General features: G+C 39.0%; 2 protein-coding genes across 9 annotated transcripts in view; both read right to left on the reverse strand.

Annotated features, from left to right (window-relative positions):
• The window catches only part of Zc3h11a (zinc finger CCCH-type containing 11A), a 48,193-nt gene extending 24,286 nt beyond the window's left edge, over positions 1 to 23,907 (reverse strand). For 4 of the 8 annotated variants that reach the window (XM_074048586.1, XM_074048585.1, XM_074048584.1 and 1 more), the window contains exons 1-3: positions 16,458 to 19,084; positions 11,116 to 11,313; positions 9,551 to 9,670 (exon numbers count right to left, since the gene is read on the reverse strand). In XM_074048586.1, the coding sequence (XP_073904687.1) occupies positions 9,551 to 9,670; positions 11,116 to 11,169 (174 nt within the window). In that variant the 5' untranslated portion in view covers positions 11,170 to 11,313; positions 16,458 to 19,084. Of the gene's footprint in view, positions 1 to 9,550; positions 9,671 to 11,115; positions 11,314 to 16,457; positions 19,085 to 23,755 lie in introns of those variants that run through there. The other 4 variants (XM_074048581.1, XM_074048580.1, XM_074048583.1 and 1 more) reach the window with 4 other exon arrangements.
• Zbed6 (zinc finger BED-type containing 6) lies at positions 18,850 to 22,969 on the reverse strand. Its single transcript, XM_020176117.2, has one exon. The coding sequence runs from the start codon at positions 22,064 to 22,066 to the stop codon at positions 19,127 to 19,129; it is 2,940 nt and encodes a 979-aa protein (XP_020031706.1). The 5' UTR covers positions 22,067 to 22,969; the 3' UTR covers positions 18,850 to 19,126.
• Positions 23,908 to 26,948: the final 3,041 nt, after the last annotated feature.

Here is a 26,948-nt window from a genome sequence, read left to right on the forward strand (position 1 = left end):
GCTCCTGCCTTGCAAGCACAGGACCAAATTCAAACCACAATACTGCCAGAAAAAAACAGGAAAAAAAAAAAAGAAAAAGGCATAATAAATACCTTTACCTTTCAAGTAACCAAATAGAATTTGTCTCCTGTCCTACCCCAAAGTTAGGTATAAGAGCCACTATTGTTTTTTAGATAGGAATAACCTGTTATCCACTCATTCCTTCCTCAAGCCAGAGCCTGATGCCAATCTTTCTTGCTCCTGGGTCTGTCTTTGCTTACATTTTTACTTCTTTCCTGGAAGCAATTTTCAAATTGCTGAGTGACTTCTATAACATGATCCTCTATATACAGAAGTCATGACATTTATTTGATCTGTTTCATACATTCATCTACTAGTTTCTTTTCTCCTTTCTTCTGTTTTTAAAGACAGGGCCTCACTATCTAGCCCAGGCTGGCCTTTCACTCTCAATGCTCGTGCCTCCACCTCCTGTGTGCTGGGATTAGAGTGTGTGCCACTGTGCACAGCCAGATTTTGTTTCTAATTGAAAAGTAAGATATGAAAAATGGAAATGACACTATGCTGTTACCCAAAGAGAATAATTTGTTTGGACATATAATCCTTTTTATTTTTTATCATAAATGTATATACACATATTAAAAAGCACTCTGTGTAGTTCTGTACATTTTTCACCCAGAACACAGTAACAATTACATTACAATGGTATTTTTCCTACACAATGACTTAAGTCTTAATAGTAATATAGCACATGGTCCAAAGATAACATAGTTGATTTACATTAATTGCAGGAGTCATGCTCTATAAAGTCACAAGAGGCAAAGAATTATGAATGAATATTAAACCACTGTTCCTAAGGGAAATACAGGGCTGAGTTCCTGAAACCCCCAAGAACATTTTCTTTTTGTAGCACTAGGGGGAATTTGAACTCAGGGCCTTATGCTTGCTAGGCAGGCACCCTATTGCTTCAGTCACTCTAACAGCCCCTTAATTTTTGAAATAGGGTCACGAGAACTATTTGCCCAGGCTGGCCTCGAACATCAATCCTCCTGATCTCATAGCTTCCTGAGTAACTTAGGATTACAGACATGAGCCACCAGCACCTGCTACCTCCCTCCACCCCCGAACATTTTCATCAACCAATCAATACATAATCTTTTTTTTATGTTTCTATTAAAGACACCTTATTTAATATTGTGATTCATTAATATGAAATTCACTGCAAAACATCATGATACAAATAGTCTGCAAAAAAAAAAAAAAAGACACTTGAGCCTGCTGCTGGTGGCTGACGCCTATAATCCTAGCTATTCAGGAGGCAGAGATCAGGAGGATCGCAGTTTGAAGCCAGCCTGGGCAAACAGTTTGTGAGAACCTATATTGAAAAAAAAAAATCACAAAAAAGGGCTGGCAGATTGACTCAAGGTGAAGGCCCTTAATTCAAATCCCAACACCACCAAAAAAAAAAAAAAAGGACACTAGATTATATATGAGAGCTAAAACAGGAAGACTGAGTTGTCACCCTGTCCCAGCTCAAAGAAAAACATACCAGGCAGCTCAAAGTTTTGGCCACAAAAGCACTCAAGTACCAATCTAGGAATTACAAGTAAGATTTAGCAAGTAGGCAAATCAGCAAATAGGAAACACATAAATAATGAAAAGAGACTGCATACAGAAGGGGTACACAGTAAGAGAGGTCCTTCTTATCCTGCCCCCGTGGCCTATCCCCCATTGGCCACTATTAAGGATCTCCTTTATACTTCCAGAGATTTTTAAAAATACACATGTAAGAAAAACATCAAATATGAATTCATCCACTTTACATACCTGTTCTGCCCCTTACAATTTTACTTGATATATTCTGATCTTTCTATATCAATAAATCAGTTTCCTCTTTTTTTAGTTAACAGTTGCCCAGCACACCCCAGTATGAAAGCAGACTTATTTATCTTCTGGTGGAACTGTGGTTTGAACTCAGAACTTTGCTCTTGCAAAGCAGGCACTCAACCACTTGAGCCATATCTCCAGTCCATTTTACTCTAGTTATTTTGGGGATGGGGGTCTCTTGAACTATTTCCCTTGGCTGACCTCAAACCTTGATCTTCCTGATCTGTCTCTCAAATAGCTAAGATTACAGGTGTGAGCCATCAGCACCTAGCAAAACTTACTGTAAATGAGGGATAGCAAGGTTGTTCCCAATATTTTACAAATGATGCTACATGTAATGATTAGTTCTAATAAACTTCATTTTGAACACAAGTACGAGGTATAATTATTTAGCTATTTTCAGAGAGAGAGAGCCAACTAAGTCTCAGCAAAAGAGTGAACACAGCTGACCTTACACTATTATCCTTAGAAAGGCCTGTTTGCATGGCTGGCCGTTGGCTGGCATATGGAAACTTGGCTCTTAGAATGCCTGGTCAGTTAAATGGTAATGGGGAGACGGTGCCTAGCCTGTGTAAAAACATGGTTTATGCTTAGCATTTTTCTTCTTTCTGAGAGCCTGGAAATTTGGTATATTCTAGGCAGAGGGTCTTACATGGCTAGCCCAAAGAAAAACTTGGGCTGCTGAGTTTCTAATGGACCTCCCTGGTAGAAACACTATTTGAGTTGCTGCATCTCACTGCAGAGAAACAGTGGGTTCTATGTGACTTGCATGCGGGCATAATGAAATCCACACACTGATTCCAAGAGACTCCTCCTACGTCTTTTTCTCTCATGACTCAAATAGTATCCTTACTCTATGGTGCAGTAATTCCCAGCTGGGAGTATATTCTACAGAATTCTTTTTTTTTTTTTTTTTTGTGACTTTAACATTTTTTTTTTTCATTTTTCTTTTATTATTCATATGTGCATACAAGGCTTGGGTCATTTCTCCCCCCTGCCCCCACCCCCTCCCTTACCACCCACTCTGCCCTCTCCCTCTCCCCCCACCCAATACCCAGCAGAAACTATTTTGCCCTTATTTCTAATTTTGTTGTAGAGAGAGTATAAGCAATAATAGGAAGGAACAAGGGGTTTTGCTGGTTGAGATAAGGATAGCTATACAGGGCATTGACTCACATTGATTTACTGTGTGTGGGTGTTACCTTCTGGGTTAATTCTTTTTGATCTAACCTTTTCTCTAGTACCTGTTCCCCTTTTCCTATTGGCCTCAGTTGCTTTTAAGGTATCTGCTTTAGTTTCTCTGCATTAAGGGCAACAAATGCTAGCTAGTTTGGTCTTTTGAGCCAGGCTAACCTCACTCAGAATGATGTTCTCCAATTCCATCCATTTACCAGCGAATGATAACATTTCATTCTTCTTCATGGCTGCATAAAATTCCATTGTGTATAGATACCACATTTTCTTAATCCATTCGTCAGTGCTGGGGCATCTTGGCTGTTTCCATAACTTGGCTATTGTGAATAGTGCCGCAATAAACATGGGTGTGCAGGTGCCTCTGGAGTAACAGTCTTTTGGGTATATCCCCAAGAGTGGTATTGCTGGATCAAATGGTAGATCCATGTCCAGCTTTTTAAGTAGCCTCCAAATTTTTTTCCAGAGTGGTTGTACTAGTCTACATTCCCACCGACAGTGTAAGAGGGTTCCTTTTTCCCCGCTTCCTCGCCAACACCTGTTGTTGGTGGTGTTGCTGATGATGGCTATTCTAACAGGGGTGAGGTGGAATCTTAGTGTGGTTTTAATTTGCATTTCCTTTATTGCTAGAGATGGTGAGCATTTTTTCATGTGTTTTCTGGCCATTTGAATTTCTTCTTTTGAGAAACTTCCGTTTAGTTCACTTGCCCATTTCTTTATTGGTTCATTAGTTTTGGGAGAATTTAGTTTTTTAAGTTCCCTGTATATTCTGGTTATCAGTCCTTTGTCTGATGTATAGTTGGCAAATATTTTCTCCCACTCTGTGGGTGTTCTCTTCAGTTTAGAGACCATTTCTTTTGATGAACAGAAGCTTTTTAGTTTTATGAGGTCCCATTTATCTATGCTATCTCTTAGTTGCTGTGCTGCTGGGGTTTCATTGAGAAAGTTCTTACCTATACCTACTAACTCCAGAGTATTTCCTACTCTTTCTTGTATCAACTTAAGAGTTTGGGGTCTGATATTAAGATCCTTGATCCATTTTGAGTTAATCTTGGTATAGGGTGATATACATGGATCTAGTTTCAGTTTTTTGCAGACTGCTAACCAGTTTTCCCAGCAGTTTTTGTTGAAGAGGCTGCTATTTCTCCATCGTATATATTTAGCTCCTTTGTCAAAGATAAGTTGCTTATAGTTGTGTGGCTTCATATCTGGATCCTCTATTCTGTTCCACTGGTCTTCATGTCTGTTTTTGTGCCAGTACCATGCTGTTTTTATTGTTATTGCTTTGTAATATAGTTTGAAGTCAGGTATTGTGATACCTTCTGCATTGTTCTTTTGACTGAGTATTGCCTTGGCTATTCGTGGCCTCTTGTGTTTCCATATAAATTTAACAGTAGATTTTTCAATCTCTTTAATGAATGTCATTGAAATTTTGATGGGAATTGCATTAAACATGTAGATTACTTTGGAGAGTATCGACATTTTTACTATGTTGATTCTACCAATCCATGAGCATGGGAGATCTCTCCGCTTTCTATAGTCTTCCTCAATCTCTTTCTTCAGAAGTGTATAGTTTTCCTTGTAGAGGTCTTTCACATCTTTTGTTAGGTTTACACCTAGGTATTTGATTTTGTTTGAGGCTATTGTAAATGGAATTGTTTTCATACATTCTTTTTCCGTTTGCTCATTGTTAGTGTATAGAAATGCTAATGATTTTTCTATGTTGATTTTATATCTTGCTACCTTGCTATAGCTATTGATGATGTCTAGAAGCTTCTGAGTAGAGTTTTTTGGGTCTTTAAGGTATAGGATCATGTTGTCTGCAAATAGGGATATTTTGACAGTTTCTTTACCTATTTGTATTCCTTTTATTCCTTCTTCTTGCCTAATTGCTCTGGCTAGGAATTCCAGTACTATGTTGAATAGGAGTGGAGATAGTGGGCATCCTTGTCTGGTTCCTGATTTTAGAGGGAATGGTTTCAGTTTTTCTCCGTTAAGTATAATGCTGGCTGTAGGTTTGTCATATATAGCTTTTATAATGTTGAGGAACTTTCCTTCTATTCCTAGTTTTCTTAGAGCTTTTATCATGAAATGATGTTGGATCTTATCAAAGGCTTTTTCTGCATCTATTGAGATGATCAAGTGGTTTTTGTCTTTGCTTCTGTTAATGTGGTTTATTACGTTTATTGATTTTCATATGTTGAACCACCCCTGCATCCCTGGGATGAAGCCTACCTGGTCGTGGTGAATAATTTTTTTGATGTGTTGCTGAATTTGGTTTGCCATTATTTTGTTGAGGATCTTTGCATCAATGTTCATTAAGGAGATTGGCCTATAGTTCTCCTTTTTGGAGGTGTCTTTGCCTGGTTTTGGGATAAGTGTAATACTGGCTTCATAAAATGTGTTTGGCAGTTTTCCTTCCCTTTCTATTTCGTGGAACAGTTTAAGGAGGGTTGGTATCAGTTCTTCTTTAAAGGTCTGATAGAATTCAGCAGAGAATCCATCAGGTCCTGGACTTTTCTTTTTGGGGAGACTCTTGATTGCTGCTTCAATTTCATTTTGTGTTATAGGTCTATTCAGGTGATTAATTTCCTCTTGGTTCAGTTTTGGATGATCATATGTATCTAGAAATCTCTCCATTTCTTTTAGATTTTCAAATTTATTTGAATATAGGTTCTCAAAGTAGTCTCTGATGATTTCCTGGACTTCCATGGTTTGTTGTTATCTCCCCTTTTGCACTCCTAATTCTACTAATTTGGGTTTTTTCTCTCCTCATTTCAGTCAGGTTTGCCAGGGGTCTATCGATCTTGTTTATTTTTTCAAAGAACCAACTTTTTGTTTCATTAATTCTTTGTATGGTTTTTTTGGTTTCTATTTCATTGATTTCAGCTCTTATTTTTATTATTTCTCTCCTTCTATTTGTTTTGGGATTTGCTTGTTCTTGTTTTTCTAGGAGTTTGAGATGTATCATTAGGTCATTGATTTGGGATCTTTCAATCTTTTTAATATATGCACTCATGGCTATAAACTTTCCTTTCAGGACTGCCTTAGCTGTGTCCCATAGGTTCCGGTAGGTTGTGTTTTCATTTTCATTGACTTCCAGGAACTTTTTAATTTCCTCTTTTATTGCATCGATGATCCATTCTTCATTAAGTAATGAGTTATTTAGTTTCCAGCTGTTTGCATGTTTTTTGTCTTTACTTTTGTTGTTGAGTTCTACTTTTACTGCATTGTGATCAGATAGTATGCATGGTATTATTTCTATTTTCTTATATTTGCTGAGGCTTGCTTTGTGCCCTAGGATATGATCTATTTTGGAGAAGGTTCCATGGGCTGCTGAGAAGAATGTATATTGTGTAGAGGTTGGATGAAATGTTCTGTAGACATCTACTAGGTCCACTTGATCTATTGCATATTTTAGATCTTGGATTTCTTTATTGATTTTTTGTTTGGATGACCTATCTATTGATGATAATGGAGTGTTAAAGTCTCCCACAACCACTGTTTTGGCATTTATATATGCTTTTAGGTCTTTCAGGGTATGTTTGATGAAATTGGGTGCGTTGACATTGGTTGCATACAGATTGATGATTATTATTTCCTTTTGGTCTATTTCCCCTTTTATTAGTATGGAATGTCCTTCTTTATCTCGTTTGATCAATGTAGGTTTGAAGTCTACTTTGTCAGAGATAAGTATTGCTACTCCTGCTTGTTTTCGGGGGCCATTGGCTTGGTAAATCTTCTTCCAGCCTTTCATCCTAAGCATATGCTTATTTCTGTCGGTGAGATGAGTCTCCTGTAAGCAGCAAATTGTTGGATCTTCTTTTTTAATCCATTTTGTCAAACGGTGTCTTTTGATGGGTGAATTAAGTCCATTAACATTAAGCGTTAGTACTGATAGGTATGTGGTGATTCCTGCCATTTAGTTGTCTTAGTTGTTTGAAGGTTTGATTGTGTGTACCTAACTTGATGTTACTCTCTACTGTCTTGCTTTTTCTTATCCTGTGGTTTGGTGCTGCCTGCCTTTTCATGGTTAAGTTGGGTGTCACTTTCTGTGTGCAGGATCCCTTGCAGAATCTTTTGTAATGGTGGCTTTGTGGTCACATATTGTTTTAGTTTTCTACAGAATTCTTAAGAGACCCTGACACATTCCTAAGAGTTGTCCCAATTTACACTCCACTAGCAATGTTTACTCAAAAGCTGCTTAGTATTTTTCTCAATTTATTTAGTGTATCAATCCCCTGCTATTTACAAGGCAGGCAGCTTAGAAAGTAGTTAAGAAACTGGGAATCTGGGACCAGGCTGGAGTAGCTCTATAACCCAGGAATACAAATTGTGTACTCAGTCTCTTCTTTCTTTCCCCATCCCCTCCAAATCAATTCAGTCTAAAGTCATTAGGTGGGTCCAAGGGAATCAGGTATTTATCTGGGGGAGAATAAGCAAGGTGGTCCAGAGCAAGACACTGGAGCCAGAATGAGATAAGAAAGGTGTTCTACCAGCAAGGGTGAAAAGGACATTGCAAAGAGGGTGGCCTGGCAAGTGCTGGAGCCTGAGTAGTAGTAAGGCTTCTGTGCAGAAGGGGTTCCAATGCAGCAGGGTGTGAAAGGATCTTCCTGAGAGAATATGGTGTACAGCAGGAGAATGAGCAGACTGAGCAGAGCATCTCACATGGGAAGGTTCCCTAGCACAGAGTGCAAGAGCCCAAGGGTGTGAACAAGTATCTCCTGGAGAGAGTGCTTGACCAGAGCAAGATACTGGGTTCCAAACAGGGGAGGAAGGGGTAAGGGGTGTTCACAGGGGAGCTGGGGGAGAGGCCTGGAAGGCAGAACTGGAGTCAAAGCAAGGTGAGAAAGGTGTCACCACACACCAACAGTCTCATGTGTATATCAAAGCCTGAGAGGAAGGAAGACATTGTGATACAAAACTGACTTATACACTAGGGGACTTATCAAATAAGTAAAAGTACTAAGGACAATAGAAACTCAGTTTTTCACTTTTGGAGAAGAGTTATACAGAAAGGTTAGACTAAATCCTATAGCTCTGATGAACTGGAATCATCTATGTGAACCCATGAGTGTCAGTGTGTAGATACAAAGTAAGAAATAATTACATACACCTCCATGTTTGTGTACTCCATAGCTTAGCTCTGTCCACTAAGAGGATCTGAAAAGCAATGACACACCAGGAACAGAGAAAAACTTCATTTCTATATACTATTCTTCACTAAATGGGACCAGTGTACCTTGAAGAAATGTCCAATTTCAGGGGTGGAGAAGAAAAATTACAGAATGAGTCTAGAAAATCTCATTAAGCCAAAAAGCAAAGAGGAGCTTAAAGAATGATGGAAATCTGTGCGTGGTGGCACATACTTATAATTCCAGCACTTGGGAGGCAGAGGCAGGGCACTGCAAGTTCCAGGCAAGCCTGGGCTCACAGCAAGACTAAGTATGAAAAAACCAAAAAGAACAACAGATGATCAAAAAGGACAAAAACTTAGCTTACTGGGCTCCTACAGGCCAAACTGGGGTCACTTTGTACAGAAGAAACAAGTAACTATAGTAATGGAATGCAACACATTGAACAAAATACAAAACCATGAGTTCATACTAATACAAGTATCTGCAAAAAAATTCACTGTGATGACAAATGGGATATTTACAGGGTCTCAAAGTACCTCTCCACAAAACACTTAAAAATTTTCATAGTGAATACTCCGGCCTGATTCCTTTGTTTCTTTCCCAAACACGGACAATACTAGAAATTGAACCCAGGGCCTTATACTTGGTAGGCAAGTGCTCTACCACTTAAGCCACATCACAGCTATTGTTTTGTATTTTGTTTCTAAGATAGGGTCTCACTAATTTTGCCTGCGCTGTCCTCAAACTCACAATCCTCCTGCCTTTACCTTCTGAGTAGCTGGGATTGTAGGCATGTACCACCATGCCTGGTTTGGCATATACCATCTTAACCAGGTGACCAAAATTACACACTAATAATAGAAAAATTAAAATTGGTTATTTTGGAGATGAGGTCTTGAGAACTATTGGAGAGGCTGGTACTGAACATTAATCCTCCTCATCTCAGCCTCCCAAGTAGTGAAAGATTACAGGTGTGAACCACTGGCACTCTGCACAAGCATGCATCTTAATCTTCCCAAATTGCCTTCCAGAAAAATATACGGATTCATGCTTCCTAACAGGTATTAAGTGATCGTTAATTGTGTCAGAAATGTCACTGGTGCACTTAAAAAATTAACCCACATATTAAACAAAATGTCACTATATTTTTTATTGGTCCACCACAACCCTAGACTACTTATTATGGTAATACAAATTGAAAATTTACATCAAGTTGGGTGTGATGGTTAATGTCTGTTAATTCCAGCACTCAGGAAGCGAACATAGAAAGATGATGAGTTTGAGACCAGCCTAAGCTACACACGTAAAGACCCAGTCTCAAAACAACAAAAACTTACATCAATCTCCATGTGGCGAAACCTGCACACCTGTCGAAAACAGCGCCCTTCTTGCCATAATGTACAAACAGTTTCATTTCCTAATGCAGCTTCACAGTGACGAAAGGGGCAGCTGTCACCCTGTTAACAAACAGAACACAGAAAAGAACTGTGACACTGAAATATATCCTATGTAAAATGCCTGTAACAAGTTTCCTAGAATCTAAACAAGCACACAAGGGAAGGACAGCAAGGCAGAAAACAACTGAAATGCAGTAGTAAGAACAATCTAAAGACAACAAATTTTTAATATTCTATAACCTTTTTCTTTCTTCTTTTGTTTTGGTGGGGCTGGAGTCTAAACTCAGGACTTCCCACTGGCGAAAGGGCTCTACTGCTTAAGCCACACCTCCAGTCCATTTTGCCCTGGTTATTTTGGAGATGGGGGTTTCTCAAACTATTTTCCCAAGATGACCTTGAACAGCAATCCCCCCAATCTCACCCTCTCAAGTAGCTAGAATTACAGACTTGAGCCACCGGCACCCAGCTCCCGTAACTTATTTCTTGACAGTACCCTTCATCTGCTCTGACAACGTGAGTAAAACAGCTTACAGATAAGGGCTGTAAAAATGTATCTTATAGTTCATCTCCAAAACTGCTCATCCATCTTGACTTGTGTAACTCTAGCTTTTGACAGAAGACCAGAAAGTTTAAAAGACAAGAAAGTTAATAGATAAGGATTTAACCATAATTAATGTATAACATAATTATACTTCTCTCTAAACTTTATCTGAAACTAAATGTTACTGTGCAAACTGCTGTATGTAAAATAGATAAAATTGAGCTGGCAGCAGTGGCTCATTCTTGCAATCCTAGCTACTTGGGAGGATAAGATCAGGAGAATTGAGATTTGAGGCCAGTCAAGCCCAGGCAAATAGTTCAAGACCGCATCTCCAAAATGGACTGGAAATGTTGGGTATTGAACCCAGGGCTTCCTGCATACTTAAGCAAACACTCTATCACTGAGCTATACTCGCAGCTACAGAACTTATCATTTTAAATGCATCAAGATGATTTAAGAAAAAGTTAATGTACCATAGAAATTTACATAATTAGTCATAAAGAATTAACAGAAGGACTTGGGATGTAGTTAGATGATACAGTGCTCGCCTAGCATTGGCAAAGTCCTGGGAGGAAGGGAGAGAGGACAGAAATAGCAGATATACCCAGATAGCACTGCAGAAGACTTAATCAGAAAAAACAGGGCATTTTGATAAAGATAAAACCAAAGGGAGGAAAAAGAAACTACAAAAGCATACTTAGTTTTATATTCTTAGCAGCAGGAAATCTGGAAAAGGTCAAATTCATCCTGTAAGAGTTTCTGTGTTATACAAAGCCACTCAATTTAATACAAAATATGTAAAATCAAAGTTATCAAGTCACATAGGTCAAAGATATTAAACAGTTGAGCAAAAACAAAACAATTTGGGATGTAGGGAAAATCTTAGCCACTTTTAAGTGTATTTATAATATACTTTTATTAAAGAAAGTGTAGAAGTAACTCATTTAGGTTTGCCAATTCTTACTTTGGTACACGTAGAATAGAAAAAAAAATAGCAGTCTTCTCCTTGGTTAGGCATGCTGGGTAAATTCTTAGACCAGAAGTGGCTTTGTACAATAAGCCACTGATTCCTCAAGGAGAGGACCAGCTCCACGTCCTCTTGAAATGGGTTTAATCTTCCAAATGACAACTCAATCACAGAAATCGTCTTTAAAATGTAATCCTAAAATGAGAAGACAGTGAATTAAAGTATTTCAGTTAGATACTTCCAACTTTCTCTTCCAAATCACCCAAGAACCAAAAACAAAAAAAAAATTTACTCCAGTTTTGGGGCTGACAGAGTGACTTAAGTGGCAGAGCACCTACCTAGCAAGCATGAGGCCCTGAGTTCAAGCCCCAGTACTACCAAAAACCAAAAAAAAGTTACTCCAAATCACCCATTGTTAGAACCATTTTAAATGTATTAACATGTAAACAAACTAATTGTGAATACTGCAATTCCTGTCTACAATGTAAAATTTTTATGGAAGACAGACATGCCCTTTCATCTTTTGTATTCCTTATGGTGCTTGATACACTGCTTCAACATAAACTCTTATAGTATTGCTAACTAAATATGTAATGTATATTTTTAAAAAATGGAACCTGGTTGGCTTACATTTGCTACATGTTTTTTCCATCTAAGTAAAAAAGTTCAAATATCTTTTTTTTTTTTTTTTTTTTTTTGGTAGCACTGAAAATTGAACTGCAGGCCTCATGACTGCTAGACAGGCACTCTCTATCAGCCCTTTCATTGTGATGGGTTTCACTGAGATAGGGTCTTGAGAACTATTTGCCCCAGCTAGCTTCAAAGCATAGTCTTCCTGATCTCTGCTGCCTGAGTAGCTAGGATTACAGGCATGAGCCACACTGGCCTTAAGGTAATCAGGTTTTTTTTTCTTTTTGGTGTTACTGGGGTTTGAACTCAGGGTTTCACATTTGCTAGGCTTGCTGGGCAGGCACTCTACCACTTGAGTGATTCTGCCAGCCCTATTTTATGTTGGGTTTTTTTGAGACAGGGTCTCTCAAACTATTTGCCTGAGCTGGGTTTAAAAACACGATCCTCCTAATCTCACCATCCCGAGGAGCAAGGATTACAAGTGTGAACCACCAGTGCCCAGCTTCAAGGTAATAATTTTAAAAACTGCCTCAAATGGGATCAAGTCTCTAAGATACATTTAAATAATTATAATGGCACATATGCGAACGAGAAAAACTATTAATCTGAGGAAAATGAAAACGTTCAATAGAAAAAAAAATTTAAAGGGGAAAAATGGCCTAGAGGTCACTTTTACTCCTGAAGGCAATATCCCAAAGAATATATACTTATGAAACTGTTTGTGGGAGGGGTCTTCTTTAATTAAATAAAATAGTAGCTTTGAAATGGTGAAAAACAGCATGAATTCACTGGGTGGTGGTGGCTCATACCTGTAATCCTAGCTATTTGGGAGGCAGAGATCTGGAGGATCATGATTTGAGGCCAGTGTGGGCAAAAAGTTCACAAGACCCTATCTCGAAAACACCCAACAGAAAATAGGGCTTGTGGAGTGGCTCAAGTGGAAGAGCACCTGCCCAGAAAGTGTGAGGCCTGAATTCAAACCCCAGTGCTACCAAACCAACAACAAAAAGCATGAATTCCTAATTTTTTGCAAATTAGACTCCGAAAAAGTCCCTGGAAGTTAGGCAGAGTGAGGGAGCACTGAATCCTGAATAGACGGGCACCTTACTACCAATGTTTCAACAGAAAAGATCCTTTCTCTATCTGTTCTATACCCTGGGCTTTTATCATTTTCACTAGAATAAAAAATAATTCAAGAATATATTCATGAAAATGGCATTTTAAAAAACCCTATAAATTAAAAATTGGTAATAATATTATTCCAGGCAAAACCCCCCAAGAACAAGATGCACTCCAATAAGTTTAAGTTTTAAAAGGGGAAAAAACAATGCATTTTAGGCTATCAAGAAAGATCTACTTTTCAAAAAAAAAAATAGCTGTTTCAAAGTAGGAAGCCAAGATGAGTAACTGGCCCTCTTTCAAGCTCCTCAGATTAATGTGGGAAAAAAGAAATTCTTATACCATCTTCATGTTCTCACCAAGTTTTCAAAGACTTAGTATTCATACAAAAAAGACAGCTCTATGAAAGTAAGAGTGCAAAGAATAGAAACCTTAGAAAATAAAACTTGGGCCAGGTCCAATGGCACATACATGCAATTCTAGCTACTCAGGAGGCAGAGGTCAGGATAGAAGGTCCAAGCCAAGTTAACAAGACCCACTTCAACAAACAAGCTGGGTGAGGTAAGGCACCCACCCACCTGCAATCCCAGCATGCTGCAGGTATAAAGAGGTGGATCAGAGGCTGGCCGTGGGGCAAAACACTGAGACCCTTCCCATTTAAAAAATAATTAAAGCCAAAATGGCTGGGGGTATGGCTCAAGTAGTAGAGCACCTGCGGAGCATACCAGGGCCCCCAGTTCAAAGCCTAGGACCAGCAAAAAAAGAAGAAGCAAACACAAATTTCTGTCCTCTTCCCTCAAAAAAAAAAAAAAAAGAGATTTTAACAGAGGAAAAACACAGATTAAACATTCATGAAGAACACAACTGAGTTACATGAGAGCTGTGACAGGACATCTCCCACAATCTAATAAAGTACAAAAAGAAGTGTCAACAAGAGAAAAGGTTTATGACATGGAAGTATTTCCAGGAAATTTAAGACAACGGACATTCTAAAAAGAAGGAATGGAACTGGTAGAGATAATAAAAGAAACAATACTAGAAAATTTCTTTACATTGGATGGTCTTGAGCCTTAAAAGAAGTCCATGAACTGCCAGACAGGAATTTTTCTTTAAAGATACCGCTACTACACATAGGTATGGAAAATTTTTGAATTCTAATGGTAAAGATTTCTAGGAAAAGCAGACTGACATAAGAAAAAAACCACAGTTCAAATTATTAGAACTCATCTGAAACTCTAAACACCAAAGGATAAAGTACCATACATCCAGAATTAAAAGAAAATTATGACCTTTAATTCAGCCCTCAAACTGTATTTCACAGATATGTCTAGACAGAGGATAAGTTTTTAAGACATGAAAAGTCTCAAAAAGTATACTCTGTATGTACTCCATGCATTTTTTTAAATAAACTATTCAAGCAAGTATTCTAACTTGAGAAAAAGAATTTAGTAAACATAAAAAAAAAAAAAAAAGGACAAAACAACAGATACCAATTCACTGCTTTTTCAAAAAATTTTTTTTAAACAAGCCAGGTGCTGGTGATTCATGCCTATAATCCTAGCTGCTCAGGAGCAGAGATCAGAAGAATGGCAGTTCGAAGAAGCCAGCCTGGGCAAACAGTTCACAAGACCCTATCTTGAAAATACACAACACAAAATAGGGCTCATGAAATGGGCTCAAGTGGTAGGGCACCTGCCTAGCAAGCGTGAGGCCCTGAGTTCAAACCCCAGTACCACCGAACAACTGTGCTTTGAACCTCTGATTTATGATAGAGATGAAAAATGTCAAGAAAGCATTAGCTAATTTAGTTGTGTATTAAAAAAATAACATTACATGACCAAAAAGGCTTATTTCAAGACTAAGAATGGGTTAATATTAAGAACTTAATTATATTAATAGAGCAAAGGGGATAAAATAAGACAAAATCCTAGTCATCTTAGCAAGATTTCAAAAAGGAAAAAAATGGTTCAAGAAGAGAAGAAAATAAAAAGGACTTAAAAGACAGGCGCCAGTGGCTCATGCTTGTAATCCTAGCTACTCAGGAGGCAGAGATCAGGAGGATCTCTGTTCAAAGCCAGCCCAGGCAAACAGTTTGTGAGACCCTATCTCAAAAAAAAAAACCAAAACAACAACAAAAAAAACCCCGTCACAAAAAAGGGCTGGTGGAGTGGCTCAAGGTGTAGGCACTGAGTTCAAGCCCCAGTACTACAAAAGAAAAAAAAGAAAGAAAAAAAGGCTGGGAGCATGGCTCAAGTGATGGAGTGCCTTCTTAGCAAGTGCAAGGCCCTGAGTTCAAACCTGGATACTGCCAAAAACAATGAAAAAGAATGAAAGAATTTTACTCTACTTGATACCATAGATGATAAATATAAAAATGTTTTAATGTAATACTGGTAAATAAGTAAACAGATAAACAATTCAAGCTAGTTGATAAAAGTGATTTATGAAAAAAGTCGCATTTGAAATTAAAACAAAAATAGCCAGCCATTTGGAAAATTATTTTTCACATGTAAAAGCTCCAGGAGAATAAAAGCAAGGATGGCAAAAAGATGTCAGCTCACTAATTAGAGCACTATACCAAGAAAGATTCTGAATTCGAAACTGCTCAGCAGAGGACAAGCTATATTTGGAAATGTCTCCCCATGCCTGTGGGGGAGACTGGTAATACTTCACATTACTGCAATCCTCAGACAGCTCTTCTAACATAGAACATGTAATCACCCAAGTACCCACGAAAAATCATGGTATTTTTCAGAAGTTTAGAATGGGAAAAAACCTTCCCTATGATACCAAAGTTAAAAACCACAGCAATAAAACTGATAAAAAAGGAAAACACTTACATAGCAAAAGATGTATCAACAACATGGCCAAAGATTAGTATCTTTACTAAAAGGGATACAATCTAGAGCATTTGTAAATCAAGAAAGCCTCATTAGTTGTTCAGTAAATTGTTACACTCTCTTGTGAGAGTAATAGGTAACTTCTCATTTTGTATCCAAGAACTGGTTCTAAGGAAGTAAATTCACACAGTTGTATGCATCCAGCTGTTATTGGATGCATGCTATTTTGTTTATAACAGCAAGAACCCAAATGTTTAACAACAAGGAATACATTAAATTATGGCATATCCATACAAAGGAACACTACAGACTCATTAAAAAGATGAAACAGGGCCATGTACACAGGCAAGGAACTATGACTGTGTTGTGATACATTACAAACAGTAATTTTTACCCAAGGAAATTGAATTATACATGGACTTCATCTTGGCTATACTGTTTGAACTCAGGTCCTCATGCTTGCTAGGCGGACACTCTACCAATTGAGCCACCTTGCAAGCTGGCTATACTGTTTTATTTACTTTTTACAGTGTGTATCTATTATCTAAAAAAGAAAAAAACTAAGAAAAAAGACACTTCCATTCCCAAACTAAAAGCTTATAAACAATTACAAGAAAGAATGTCTAGACAATGGTCTTTTAATTTATTTCTTGCTAGTCCAGGAAAACTATATATTATATATTAAATATCAAATTATACATTAAAAAAAGTTTGGTTGTTTAATAAGTAAAGGCCCATTTCCTCACTTACATTAGCTGGTTGCTCTCAACAGGAACGTCTGTGTCTTCACTGAGTTCCAATCTATTACGCCTGTAGGTCGAACCAACACTCAATCCATGAATTAATAATAATGAGGCAGAAAGAATTTTCCTCCTCACATTGCCAAGGAAACCTCTCAGCCACAAATGAAACACAGGACGTGTTTTTAAAACATTTTTAAAACATCTCCCAACTACTGGAAGATTAAGTCCATTCAAATAACCTTTGTCAGACTGGAGACAGCTAGCATTAGTTATCTCCTCAAAAAACAAAAACAAAAACAAAAACAAAGTTCACTTAAAGATGAACTTGAGATTCAAAGATTTTTTTTTTTTTTAAATCCATCTTCCATAGCCGAACAACATAATTTAAAAAGAAAAAAGACAAAGAGGAAAAAAAAAGTTAAAAAAGGAAAACACCAAAATTCATTAAGATCCAATTTCTGGTCTTCAAGATTTCTTCACCTATTAAGAAAAAAACAGAAACCTTCCCCCATCTTTATTATCTGTATAATAAAAGCATACTGTATGTAAAAATATAAAGTTTTAATGTATATAATATATATACACTAACTGGTTTATACACACACACACACACATACACACATACAAATGTGTAGAAATAAAACATCTGGGTAAGTTTCTCCTTTTAAAATACATTATAAAAGCCTTTGATTTGGGTTCATTATAAAAACAGCGAACTTACTCTCATACCATAGTACCACATGAAGTTAACGTCACACTGAATTTTGCCTAGCCCACAAAATAAAGCTGAAGGAAAATCCTTACACAGCTGTCAATGTACATGATATTGGATGTATGTCTATCATCACCATCATCATCAGGGAGTGTTTAACCAAAAAAGATAAAAACGTGTAGTTATGGAGTAACTGCAGAGTGGTGCAGCAAGCTGCAGAAGGCAGAGCAGCATTATAGCCATTCTGAACTGGCACGGTCCAAGCACAGAGGCTTCTATCTAAGGGAACTTTTTTCTTCTTTTATAGCAACACCAGCAACACTAGCATCACACTGAATACTGGCCCTGCAAAGGCTTGCTTACACAGCCTAGGTCCAAATTCTTTACTAATGATGGTAATTTCACTTCACAATGGTACATTTACCATTTAAGAATTTGAAAATTAAAAAAATTAAAAAATATTTTGATACACAGAAATGAGTTTTCCAAATTTTTGAAACCAGCCCAGTAACAAAGCAATTTTGATTCTTATGTAATAAATACTGCATAATATCTAGGCTAAATCTTGCCAAATACTATCCAAGACAAAACTAAAACCAAAACTTAAAAAAAGTGGACACCTTTTACTCACACTTAATACTAGTCAATTTTCCAGGATTTTTTTGGGCAGGGAATATCCCCAAATCTAAAATGAAAAAAAGGACAAATTGGGATCTTACATTAGTTATTCAGTCTGAAACTTTTAATAGACCTTTACTAAAAAGTCATCACTCTCTGGCCTCCCACTCCACCACAGAAACCTACTTTCAGAGTGGGAAGGAACCGTAAGGATGACTGAGATCAGTTCACTCATATCACCAATGGCTCCTAATACATGCTGCTTATTTTTAGTGTAGAATACGGTGGCCAAAACAGCTTCATAGTTAGTAAAGAATACAATATTATCATTATGTGTGCTTTTTAAAAGATCCACCTAAAATTAGAGAAACTTCTCTGGGAAAGTCACACTGGGTTGTCAAAGTATGTTCACAGGGCTTGCACTTCAAATCCCATTTAATCCTTTTAAATAGTTTATAAAGGTTTTACTATGTTATTTACCCATAACTATGCAAAATGCACCTATACAATCCTTACTTTATTATTTTATATTATATTCTAAAGGTGATTCAAAGATTAAAAGTAATTTTTCCCTAATTATTTTCTAATGTTCCCTTTTACATAGCTCCAATCCTAAACATAAAGGGTAATCCTTTCACACCCAGTAATCTGACATTATAAAGCTGACCAGTATGAGGAGGCAATTAGAAATTTCCAAATATAAACAATTTCATGGGTTTTATTTTTACAAAGTTGTAAGCATCAGGGTTTTTAAAGAGAGAGAAAAACGGGGAGGGGAACGGAATACCAATTTGGTAGTTGTTTTGTTTTTGTTGTTCTTTCTTTCTCAACTCATTGGTTTCAGAGTAATCAAATTTCCCATGTTGGGTGAAATTTTTACTTCAAACCAATAACTACTTCAACCTACCAGCTAGAAATAACCTAAGGCCTTTCGATGCTGCGCTATATTGTTTAATTAAAAATTCTTCACTTGATAGAAGCATTTTTCAAGAGCTAGCTACATCGTGTGACAACTGTAAAATCTTTAAAGTTAACCTTCATTTTATCAACATTAAATTGCTGCTGAGGAATTTTCAGCCCTTTTTGTATTTTCAGGTTTCCTCAGATTTTTTTTTTTTTTTTTTTTTTTTGAGATAGGGTCTCCCTGTGTTGCCCAGGCTGGTCTCGAATTCACGGGTGAAGTAATCTTCCTGCCTCAGCCTCCCAAGCGGGACTATTGGTGTGTGCCACCATGCCCTCCTGGTGTTTAAAGAATAATCAACATGACTCTACATAGTAACTATAGCAGTAAGGATACAGTAATATAGCAAAAGTTGCCCATTTTAAATAGAGAAAGGAATAAGAAATTAAGGTAATATTTCTTTTTCATTGTTTTGAGCAGCCTTAGTCTCTGGATCCCAGCTGAGAACCAATGTAGAATAATCGTAGTTAATGTTTTTCGAGTTCATTTTCAGAAATATCAGCTGTTCTGTATTGTCGAAGTCCATGTGCATGACCTGCTTTGGGTGGAAGTGACTATTTGTGGTAAACATACATTCAGACTGCCAACTGCACATGGGGCAACTTAGATACTGAACGGCAACTTGGGTCAAAGCTGGCCAGATGCTCGCCTTCCCCTGCCAGTAAATCAAAGGGTCATCACCTCCTGTGAGCTCTGAATACTTCTCTTTGAAGTACTCATCCACTACTGCTATAGCAGAAGGGAACATAAAGCCTTTGCTTCCAATGGCAACACTATCTGCAGCTGAGCTATCCATGGAACCTGAACTGGAGGTGCCTTCTTTTAAGGATGAGGTAAATGAATCAGCTCCCACTGTAACTAAGGGACCAGATACTTCTGAAGTTGCAATTTGGCAGGTTTCTGGTGAAGAGTCCATATAATTACAAACCTCTTCAGCAAGGATCTGTTTATAAATTTCTAAATCAGCACCTTGAGGAAAAAAATCTTCCAAACTGTTCTTAAAGCAAGGATCTAACAAAGTAGCCAAGATACAGGGCTTGGATTTGAGCATGGCACTTAGTAAGGTATCAGTTTCAAGTTTCAAAGATAAACTGTCCACCAGAGTGAGAGCCTGAGTAATACCTCTGACTTGAAAATCTTCTCTGAGTTTCTGCAGAGAAAGGAGTAGATGATGGATTAGGGGAAGCACCTGATTCAATCCTGTGGTCTTTACACTGACTTTCTGAGCAGCCTCCTCAAATGGCTTAAGAATATCACAAACGTAGGTCATTAGAGTCCACTGAAGGGAAGTGAGCACAACTCCACTGGCTCTACCAAGACTATGATGAACTGAGTAGCAATGCTCCAGGAGCCATTTTAACATATAATAAGTGGAAATCCAATGGCCAGTTTCATCTTGCTTTAAATTCTTCCATGGAAGTTGGTGATCATTTTGAAACTCTTGTAGTATCTGACGGGCCTTGACTGAATGACTGAAATGATGACAAGTTTTCCTAGCAGCCACTAACATGTTCTCAATGCTTTTGTGCTCACAGAAAAAGTCCTGAATGACTATATTTAGACAATGCAGGAAGCATGGTACGTGAGTAAAACCACCATCTTTGATTGCATGTACCACATTAGAAGAATTGTCAGAAACAATGAAGCTAGGGATAAGGAAATTAGGAGAAAGCCACAGACCAATCTGATCATTTAATTCTTGTAAAATGTTAGTTATCAAACAGTCTTTGGCCAAGCCTGTAACACAAAGCACTGCCCACTTTCTAAAATTGGGGACTCCACCATTATTGGAAGATGTGGTTTCCAAAGAGACCCAGTGTACAGTCACAATAAAGTAGTCAGTGGACGGGTCATGGGTCCATATGTCCACAGTCAGGTGGATCTTTTGGCTTTGAACATTCTCCAAAGTTAAGAAAATTTTTTCTCTGACACAGTCATATAACTGAGGCACAGTCTTAGTGAAAAAGTAAGTCTCTGATGGCAACCTATAGTCAGGAGCCACAATCTGCAAGAACTTCTGAAAAGCTGGGGTTGAGAAGTGGTTGTAGGGATGCATGTCTTCCACAATCATCTGAATAAGTGCCTGACTTATCTGACTCGAGGCTGGATTCCCGCAGTATGTTGTTCCTGTCTCTTGCGCATGCATTACGTCGTCTTGCTCTACAACGGGAACAGGACTCTCTGGTCTATTTCCAACCTCTAAAACAGGAGGTTCATCTGAGCCAGAGTCACTGAGGTCCTCAGCTGTTAAATCTTGGCTGCCTGTAGACTTCTCTCCATGCAAAGTATCATTCAAGGGATCACTGCTCTCACTCTCAGTCTCATCTAATCCATTTCCAACAGCACCATTGTCTTTGTTGGCAACAGCCCAATGGATGGGATGAGTGGCCTGCAGGTGTCGTTGAAGGGTTGAAGTTCCTAAGTGGGAGCCTGGTCTACCCCGGCTCACACTTCTTTTGCATATATTACACACAGCTCTTGAAATGTGCTGAGGATCAGTATAAAAAAAATTCCAGACTGCAGATGTCTTGGCTCTGGTTCCAGGAATTAAGGCATGCTTGACAATGTTACTTTTGATGAGAAATCTCCCTCTTTCTGCCCTCAAGGCGTCAGATGCTGATTTATCACGTTTCTTGCCCATTCTATTATCATCTAATGAATCAGTAGGAATATATTCAAAGCTTCCATTGCTTCCAGGAGAAGAGGGAGATAAAGAAACATCTAAGGCAAAGTCCTCCTCCCCACTAGTGACTCCAAACTTGTTGGCCCTGGTCCAGTGAGGTGAATGCCTTGCCTGAAGATGCCGCTGAAGTGTAGATGTACCAAGATGGCTGCCTGGCTTACCCCTGCTGACACTTTTTTCACAGAGGTTACAAATAGCCCGCCAAGTGTACTGGGGATCCACATGAAAGAAGTGCCACACAATGGAGGTCTTGGCTCTGGTACTAGGTAAATAAATTTGTTTTTCTATATTGCTCTCAAAAAGACTTTCTTCATCCTGCTCAGGGGCACTGGAAGCAAATGGAGCAGGGCCATCTGCCACAGGCCTCCCAGATCCCAAGTCCTTACTGAACTTTTTGGCAAGAATCAGTTTTTTTCGGCGCCTTTTCCCTTTAATTCGTGAACCCTTCTTTCTTTTCTTTTTGGCAGGCAACTTTGCCTCTTTATTCATTCCTTCTGCCACCATCTTTCCCTCTACCACATCTTCTTCATCTGTATTAGAACTAATGGAAACACATCCCAGAATCCCAGCACCACTAAAAGTGTTGCATCTTCTGCCAGGAGAGAGTGAGGAAACTGGTACAGATAAAGTACATATGCTCATTCTCTTTATGTCTCCAAAATTCGAACGAGAATCTGTCAGTGGGTTTATTACTCAAGCAGAAATCCAGCTGTTCCTCTCTACTTGCATTACCTTTTCTCCAGTTTCTAGGGAGAGTCAAATTTCCCGTGGACCAATGACTTCCAAGCCAGGTTATTTTTGGAGGAAAAATGACAGCAATGGAGGACATTCCCAAACTCTTTCCTAGAGGGTAAGATCCCTTTTAACTTTCTGAGTTTTGAATTAAAATAGTCCAGTGTCCTCATGTTATAGAAAAAAGAACTGAGGCCCACTTCCTCAGTCATAGAGTTGATTAACAGCAGTTAGAGAAGCCAGGTCTTCCAAATCTCAGGTTCATGTTCCTTCTGCTTTATCTGCTATCTGCTTTAAACGCCTTCAGTTCTTAAAATATGTATTTTTATGACTTCTCATGATAGCAACATCAATTTTCCCTTAATTCTGAAATTAATTATTTTCAGGAAATCTCACTTCAACAAAAACATAGTGCATCATTCAACATTCATCATTTAGGACTGTAATTTGCCAATACAACCCAAAAAGTCAATTATGGAAAGCTAAATCAGACTCCACATACTGGTCATTAACACCAAATGTTACTTGAGCCCTTTAAGTTCTGACTTGAAAAGTAATCCAAGTTTTCAAAACGTAGATGGCTGAGAAACTTGGGAAATAAAAATGTAAAACAAGGTAACAAGCTGCATTCTTCCTCTCTTCTTTTTATCAAGAGTTAACATGTTTAGACTGAAGCAGCTTGACGGTCTGTAAATAAGTAACTCACAAGCTGACACCGTATGAACAGCAAAGACTGAAATACGAGCTTTAACCCACTTCCATTCCTTTTCCATTGACCCCTCCCTTCTCCCCAATACCTACACACATTTACCCTAAAAAGCATCGCTATCACTAGTTCCACATCCTCCTTCTCAAGGTCCAGAACCAAAGCCTGGAAGATGTCAACAATATGGGCCTTCCCCATAGGAATCCGCACCGACTGTGGGAGTTTAGGGGGTATTCTTCATTACGGTTTCACCAATCCTACAAGGAGAACGAAGTGTCCCTGTAGCTCTTGACTCCGAGGCTGGGGCTGGGGGTATGATTAGAGTGGGGAATAGGTTGCAGGACACTTGAATAAGGTCAGTGACTTTATGAGTATCAGAAAACTCTCCAAAGTGATCGGGTCCTGGAGAGGAATGAGAGCAGGTAATCTTAGCCCCTGGCACTCGGCCGGATTCTGGCAGTGAGAGTCCCCTAAACTAGAGACACTGCCGCCCCAAAGAAAGCAATGCAATGTCAGTTCTCTCTCCGGGGATCGGGGACCAGTCAGCTTTCTGGGGTGGCTTGGGGCTCCCGGAGGGGCGAAGACCGGATGTGGGGGAGGGGAAGAAGGTGGTTGGGAAGGAGCAAGCGCCGTGGGGGCGCCGTGGGGTGGAGCGGGTGGGGGCGGGGAGGGTGGGAAAAGTGAACGGGAGCCGAGTTCCCGGCCCACCCCGGCGACCGCCGCGGCCGGGAGGCCAGGGGTCTTTACCGCGGGACTCGAGGACCCCGCTCTGACTTCCCGGGTTAGGCCGAGACCCAGGGGGGCGAGGGGAGGCCGCAGCCACTCCCCTCGCCCTCTTCCCCCACCTTTCTGGCCCCAAAGCCACCCGGGAATCAAAAAACGGCTCTAGTTACCAGAGAACAGAAACTTTACCGAACCGATGACACTATCTCTGACTCCCGCCTGCTGCCACGTCTTTCTTCTTTCTTAGCCGCGGCCGCCCGCCGTCCTCCCAGCAGCAGACCAGCAGAAACCCAAGACTGCCAGCGTCAAAGATGGCGCCCGGCTACAGGCTCAGCGCTAAGGCCCCGCCACTCAAAGTGCCAGCACGACGCAGAGCGCGAGGATTCTGGGAGATGTAGTTTCCTCTATGAGGCGACGCCTAAGATGGCTTCCCGGGTCACAGGGTCACGTGAGCGTAGGGCTGTGGGCTACCTGCCTTGCCTACCACGGCGTTTCTAAAAGCTCGGCGGCTTTGAAGCAGGCTTGGACCGCGTTTTCTGGTGGCTTTTGTTTTTTAATCCGACGAGATAAGCAAGAAAGCTGTCTACCAGACAATAAACGTGCAGTTTACTCTTAGCCAAAGTTTGCTTAATGAATGAATCGTCCAAACCGTGTCTAAATTTAATTTACAAACTGTAATTTTTTCATGCAATATTGAAGGATTTGTGAGTTTATTTTTATTTGAAGACATGAAATTAGGCTTTACGGCAGTTTCTTTTATTTCTTGAAAACAAATGTGTGTATTAGGACAGTAATTCATATGTTTTAAAAAAATTCATAGAAATGACCCAAACAATGTACGCACGTGAATAAATGAATAATAAAAAATAAAAATAAAAAATTCATGAGGGTTGGGGAATGAAAAGGAAAAACATGAGCAGTCGCCTCCCCATTTCATTGTTAACATTATCCTATATTTTCTCATTTGAGTGTTTTTACCTCTTTTTTTAAAAAAAATTAAATAGAAATTTAAACTCTGTATTCATCTCATTCCTGGGAAATAATTAACTTTTAGAATGGAAATATACATAAGCATATTACACTCATGTACCAGGAGCCCAAAATAACCACGGGTTAGTGCATCAGCAAAACTTGCTTAGGAGGCAACATTTTAGCTAACTTGGATAAAGGATACAGTGTGCTATTGAGAAAGGATACACTTGACCGTAAAGTAGGTGGGAACTCCAGGCACCTTTTATTTCCTCTTGCGCTTGTCGTGCTAGCCCACTACTAGGCATCTATCCTCTGAGGAGTCTTGAGCCTCCTCACACATTAGAATTCTAGGTCACATGACAATACTCTGTGATTGCCATGTCAACCAGACCTAACAAGCAGATTCCTGGTACCCAGTTTCTGACTGTGCCACAACACCTAAGGATTTTTAATTTAACAGATGACTTTCCAAACAAACAGTTGACAAATTTTATAGACTAGGGCTTTCCAAGCTGCAGTGCTGGCCTGACTGGTATGCTATAAATAGTTGATAATTAAATCGTATTTCATCAAATCTAAATTATCATTGTAAAAATACACTCATTTTATGGATCTTAAAACGGAACACACACGCACTCTGACAGGCCCAATCAGAGATGTTAAAATTGAAGAAAAATGTTCAACTTAGAAGAATGAAATGCGTATTGTAAAAACAAGAACAGCAAAAGCACATATTTTACAATTTGCTTTTTTTCATTTTACAATACATCTTGAATATCTTTTAATAGTCATCTGTGCCTAGAAGCGTACCACATTCTTTTTAACAACTCCCATCCCACTCACAGTAAGGATCTTTTTGCAGCTGTTCCACCAGTCCTTTTCTGATGGAAATAACCATGTTTTGATTTCCATTAGTCTCTCCCAAAGTGGAAAAGAAAAACAGTGGAGTAATGGAAGTTTTGAATCAGGCAGAAGTTAAAAGCCTGAGGCTGTTGAAAAGAGGGAGAACAAGTTGGGAAACACTCTGAGAAGGGAGTCCTTATAGGGATTCCCCCCCTCCCCCAATATATACACACAGAGTTCTCAGGTGGGAGTGGACTTACTTTCCACTGTGTGGGGGTAAAGTATGTAGACCAAGGTTGTGATGCCAGATTGCCACTACCTGTAAAACACCCCAAGTTATAAATGAATTTCTAACAGTCTTTAGACCTCTTTTTTTTTAAATTTTATTTTGATTTATCATACATTAATAATGTAAGGAGATTTCATTGTGATAATTCCACAATGAAATTTATCATACATTAATAATGTAAAGAGATTTCATTGTGATAATTCCACACATGCACCCTCTTCATTATATTTAGATCTCTTGGGTTGGTGGGGTGGCTCAAGTGGTAGATGGCCTTCCTTCCTAGCAAGTGTGAGTTCAAACCCCAGCACTGTCAAAAAAAAAAAAAAAAATATATATATATATATATATATATATATTTAGACCTTTTTACAAAATAACTGAGAAAGCCTTCTAAGGTGCTGGGCAGAGATCAGGATGATCACAGTTCCAAGCCAGCCCAGGGCAAATAGTTCTCCAGACCCTATCTCAAAAAAAAAAGGATCACAACAAGATGCTGGCTGAGTGGCTCAAGTGGTAAGCGTGCCTGCTTAGCAAGCATGAGACCCTGAGTTCAAACCCCAGTGCCACCAAAAAAACAAAATGAAACGCACCTTTTAAGATGTTCACTGTGGTTTTGCTTTGGGAGCAAAGGTTTTGTAGAACCCTCTTGCAAAAAGAATGTAAAATCAGGGCCTGTGGAGTGGCCCAAGCAGTAGAGTGCCTGCTTAGTAAGCATGAGGACCTGAGTTCAAATCCCAGTATCACCACAAAAAAAAAAAGCAGTCATAAGAGAATATTTATTTAGACAAGGAAAAAAACTCCCACAAATTACTCGTTAGGAAAACTTTGTGCTGGGCACTGGTAGTTCATGCCTGTAATCCTAGCTGCTTAGGAGGCAGAGATCAGGAGGACCTCAGTTCAAAGCCAGCAAGGCAAACAGTTCAAGAGACTCTATTTCAAAAAAAAAAAGTCACCAAAAAAGGACTGGTAGAGTGGCTCAAGGTGTAGGCCCTGAGTTCAAACCCCAGCACCTAAAAAAAAAGAAAGAAAGAAAACTTTGTGAGGGCGAGGTCACTCATACCTGTAATCCTAGCTATTTGGGAGGCTGAGATCTGGAGGATCACAGTTGGAGGTCAACAGGCAAAACTTTCTCAAGATCCTCTTCTCAACAGAAAAGAGGCCTAAAATAGCAGGACCACGGTCTAGGCCAATCTGAGCAAAAAAAAATGAGACCCTATCTCAAAAATAACAAGACAAAAATGGCTGGAGGCATGGCTCAA

Source organism: Castor canadensis, chromosome 11, assembly GCF_047511655.1.
Source record: "Castor canadensis chromosome 11, mCasCan1.hap1v2, whole genome shotgun sequence".
Classification (NCBI taxonomy): domain Eukaryota; kingdom Metazoa; phylum Chordata; class Mammalia; order Rodentia; family Castoridae; genus Castor; species Castor canadensis.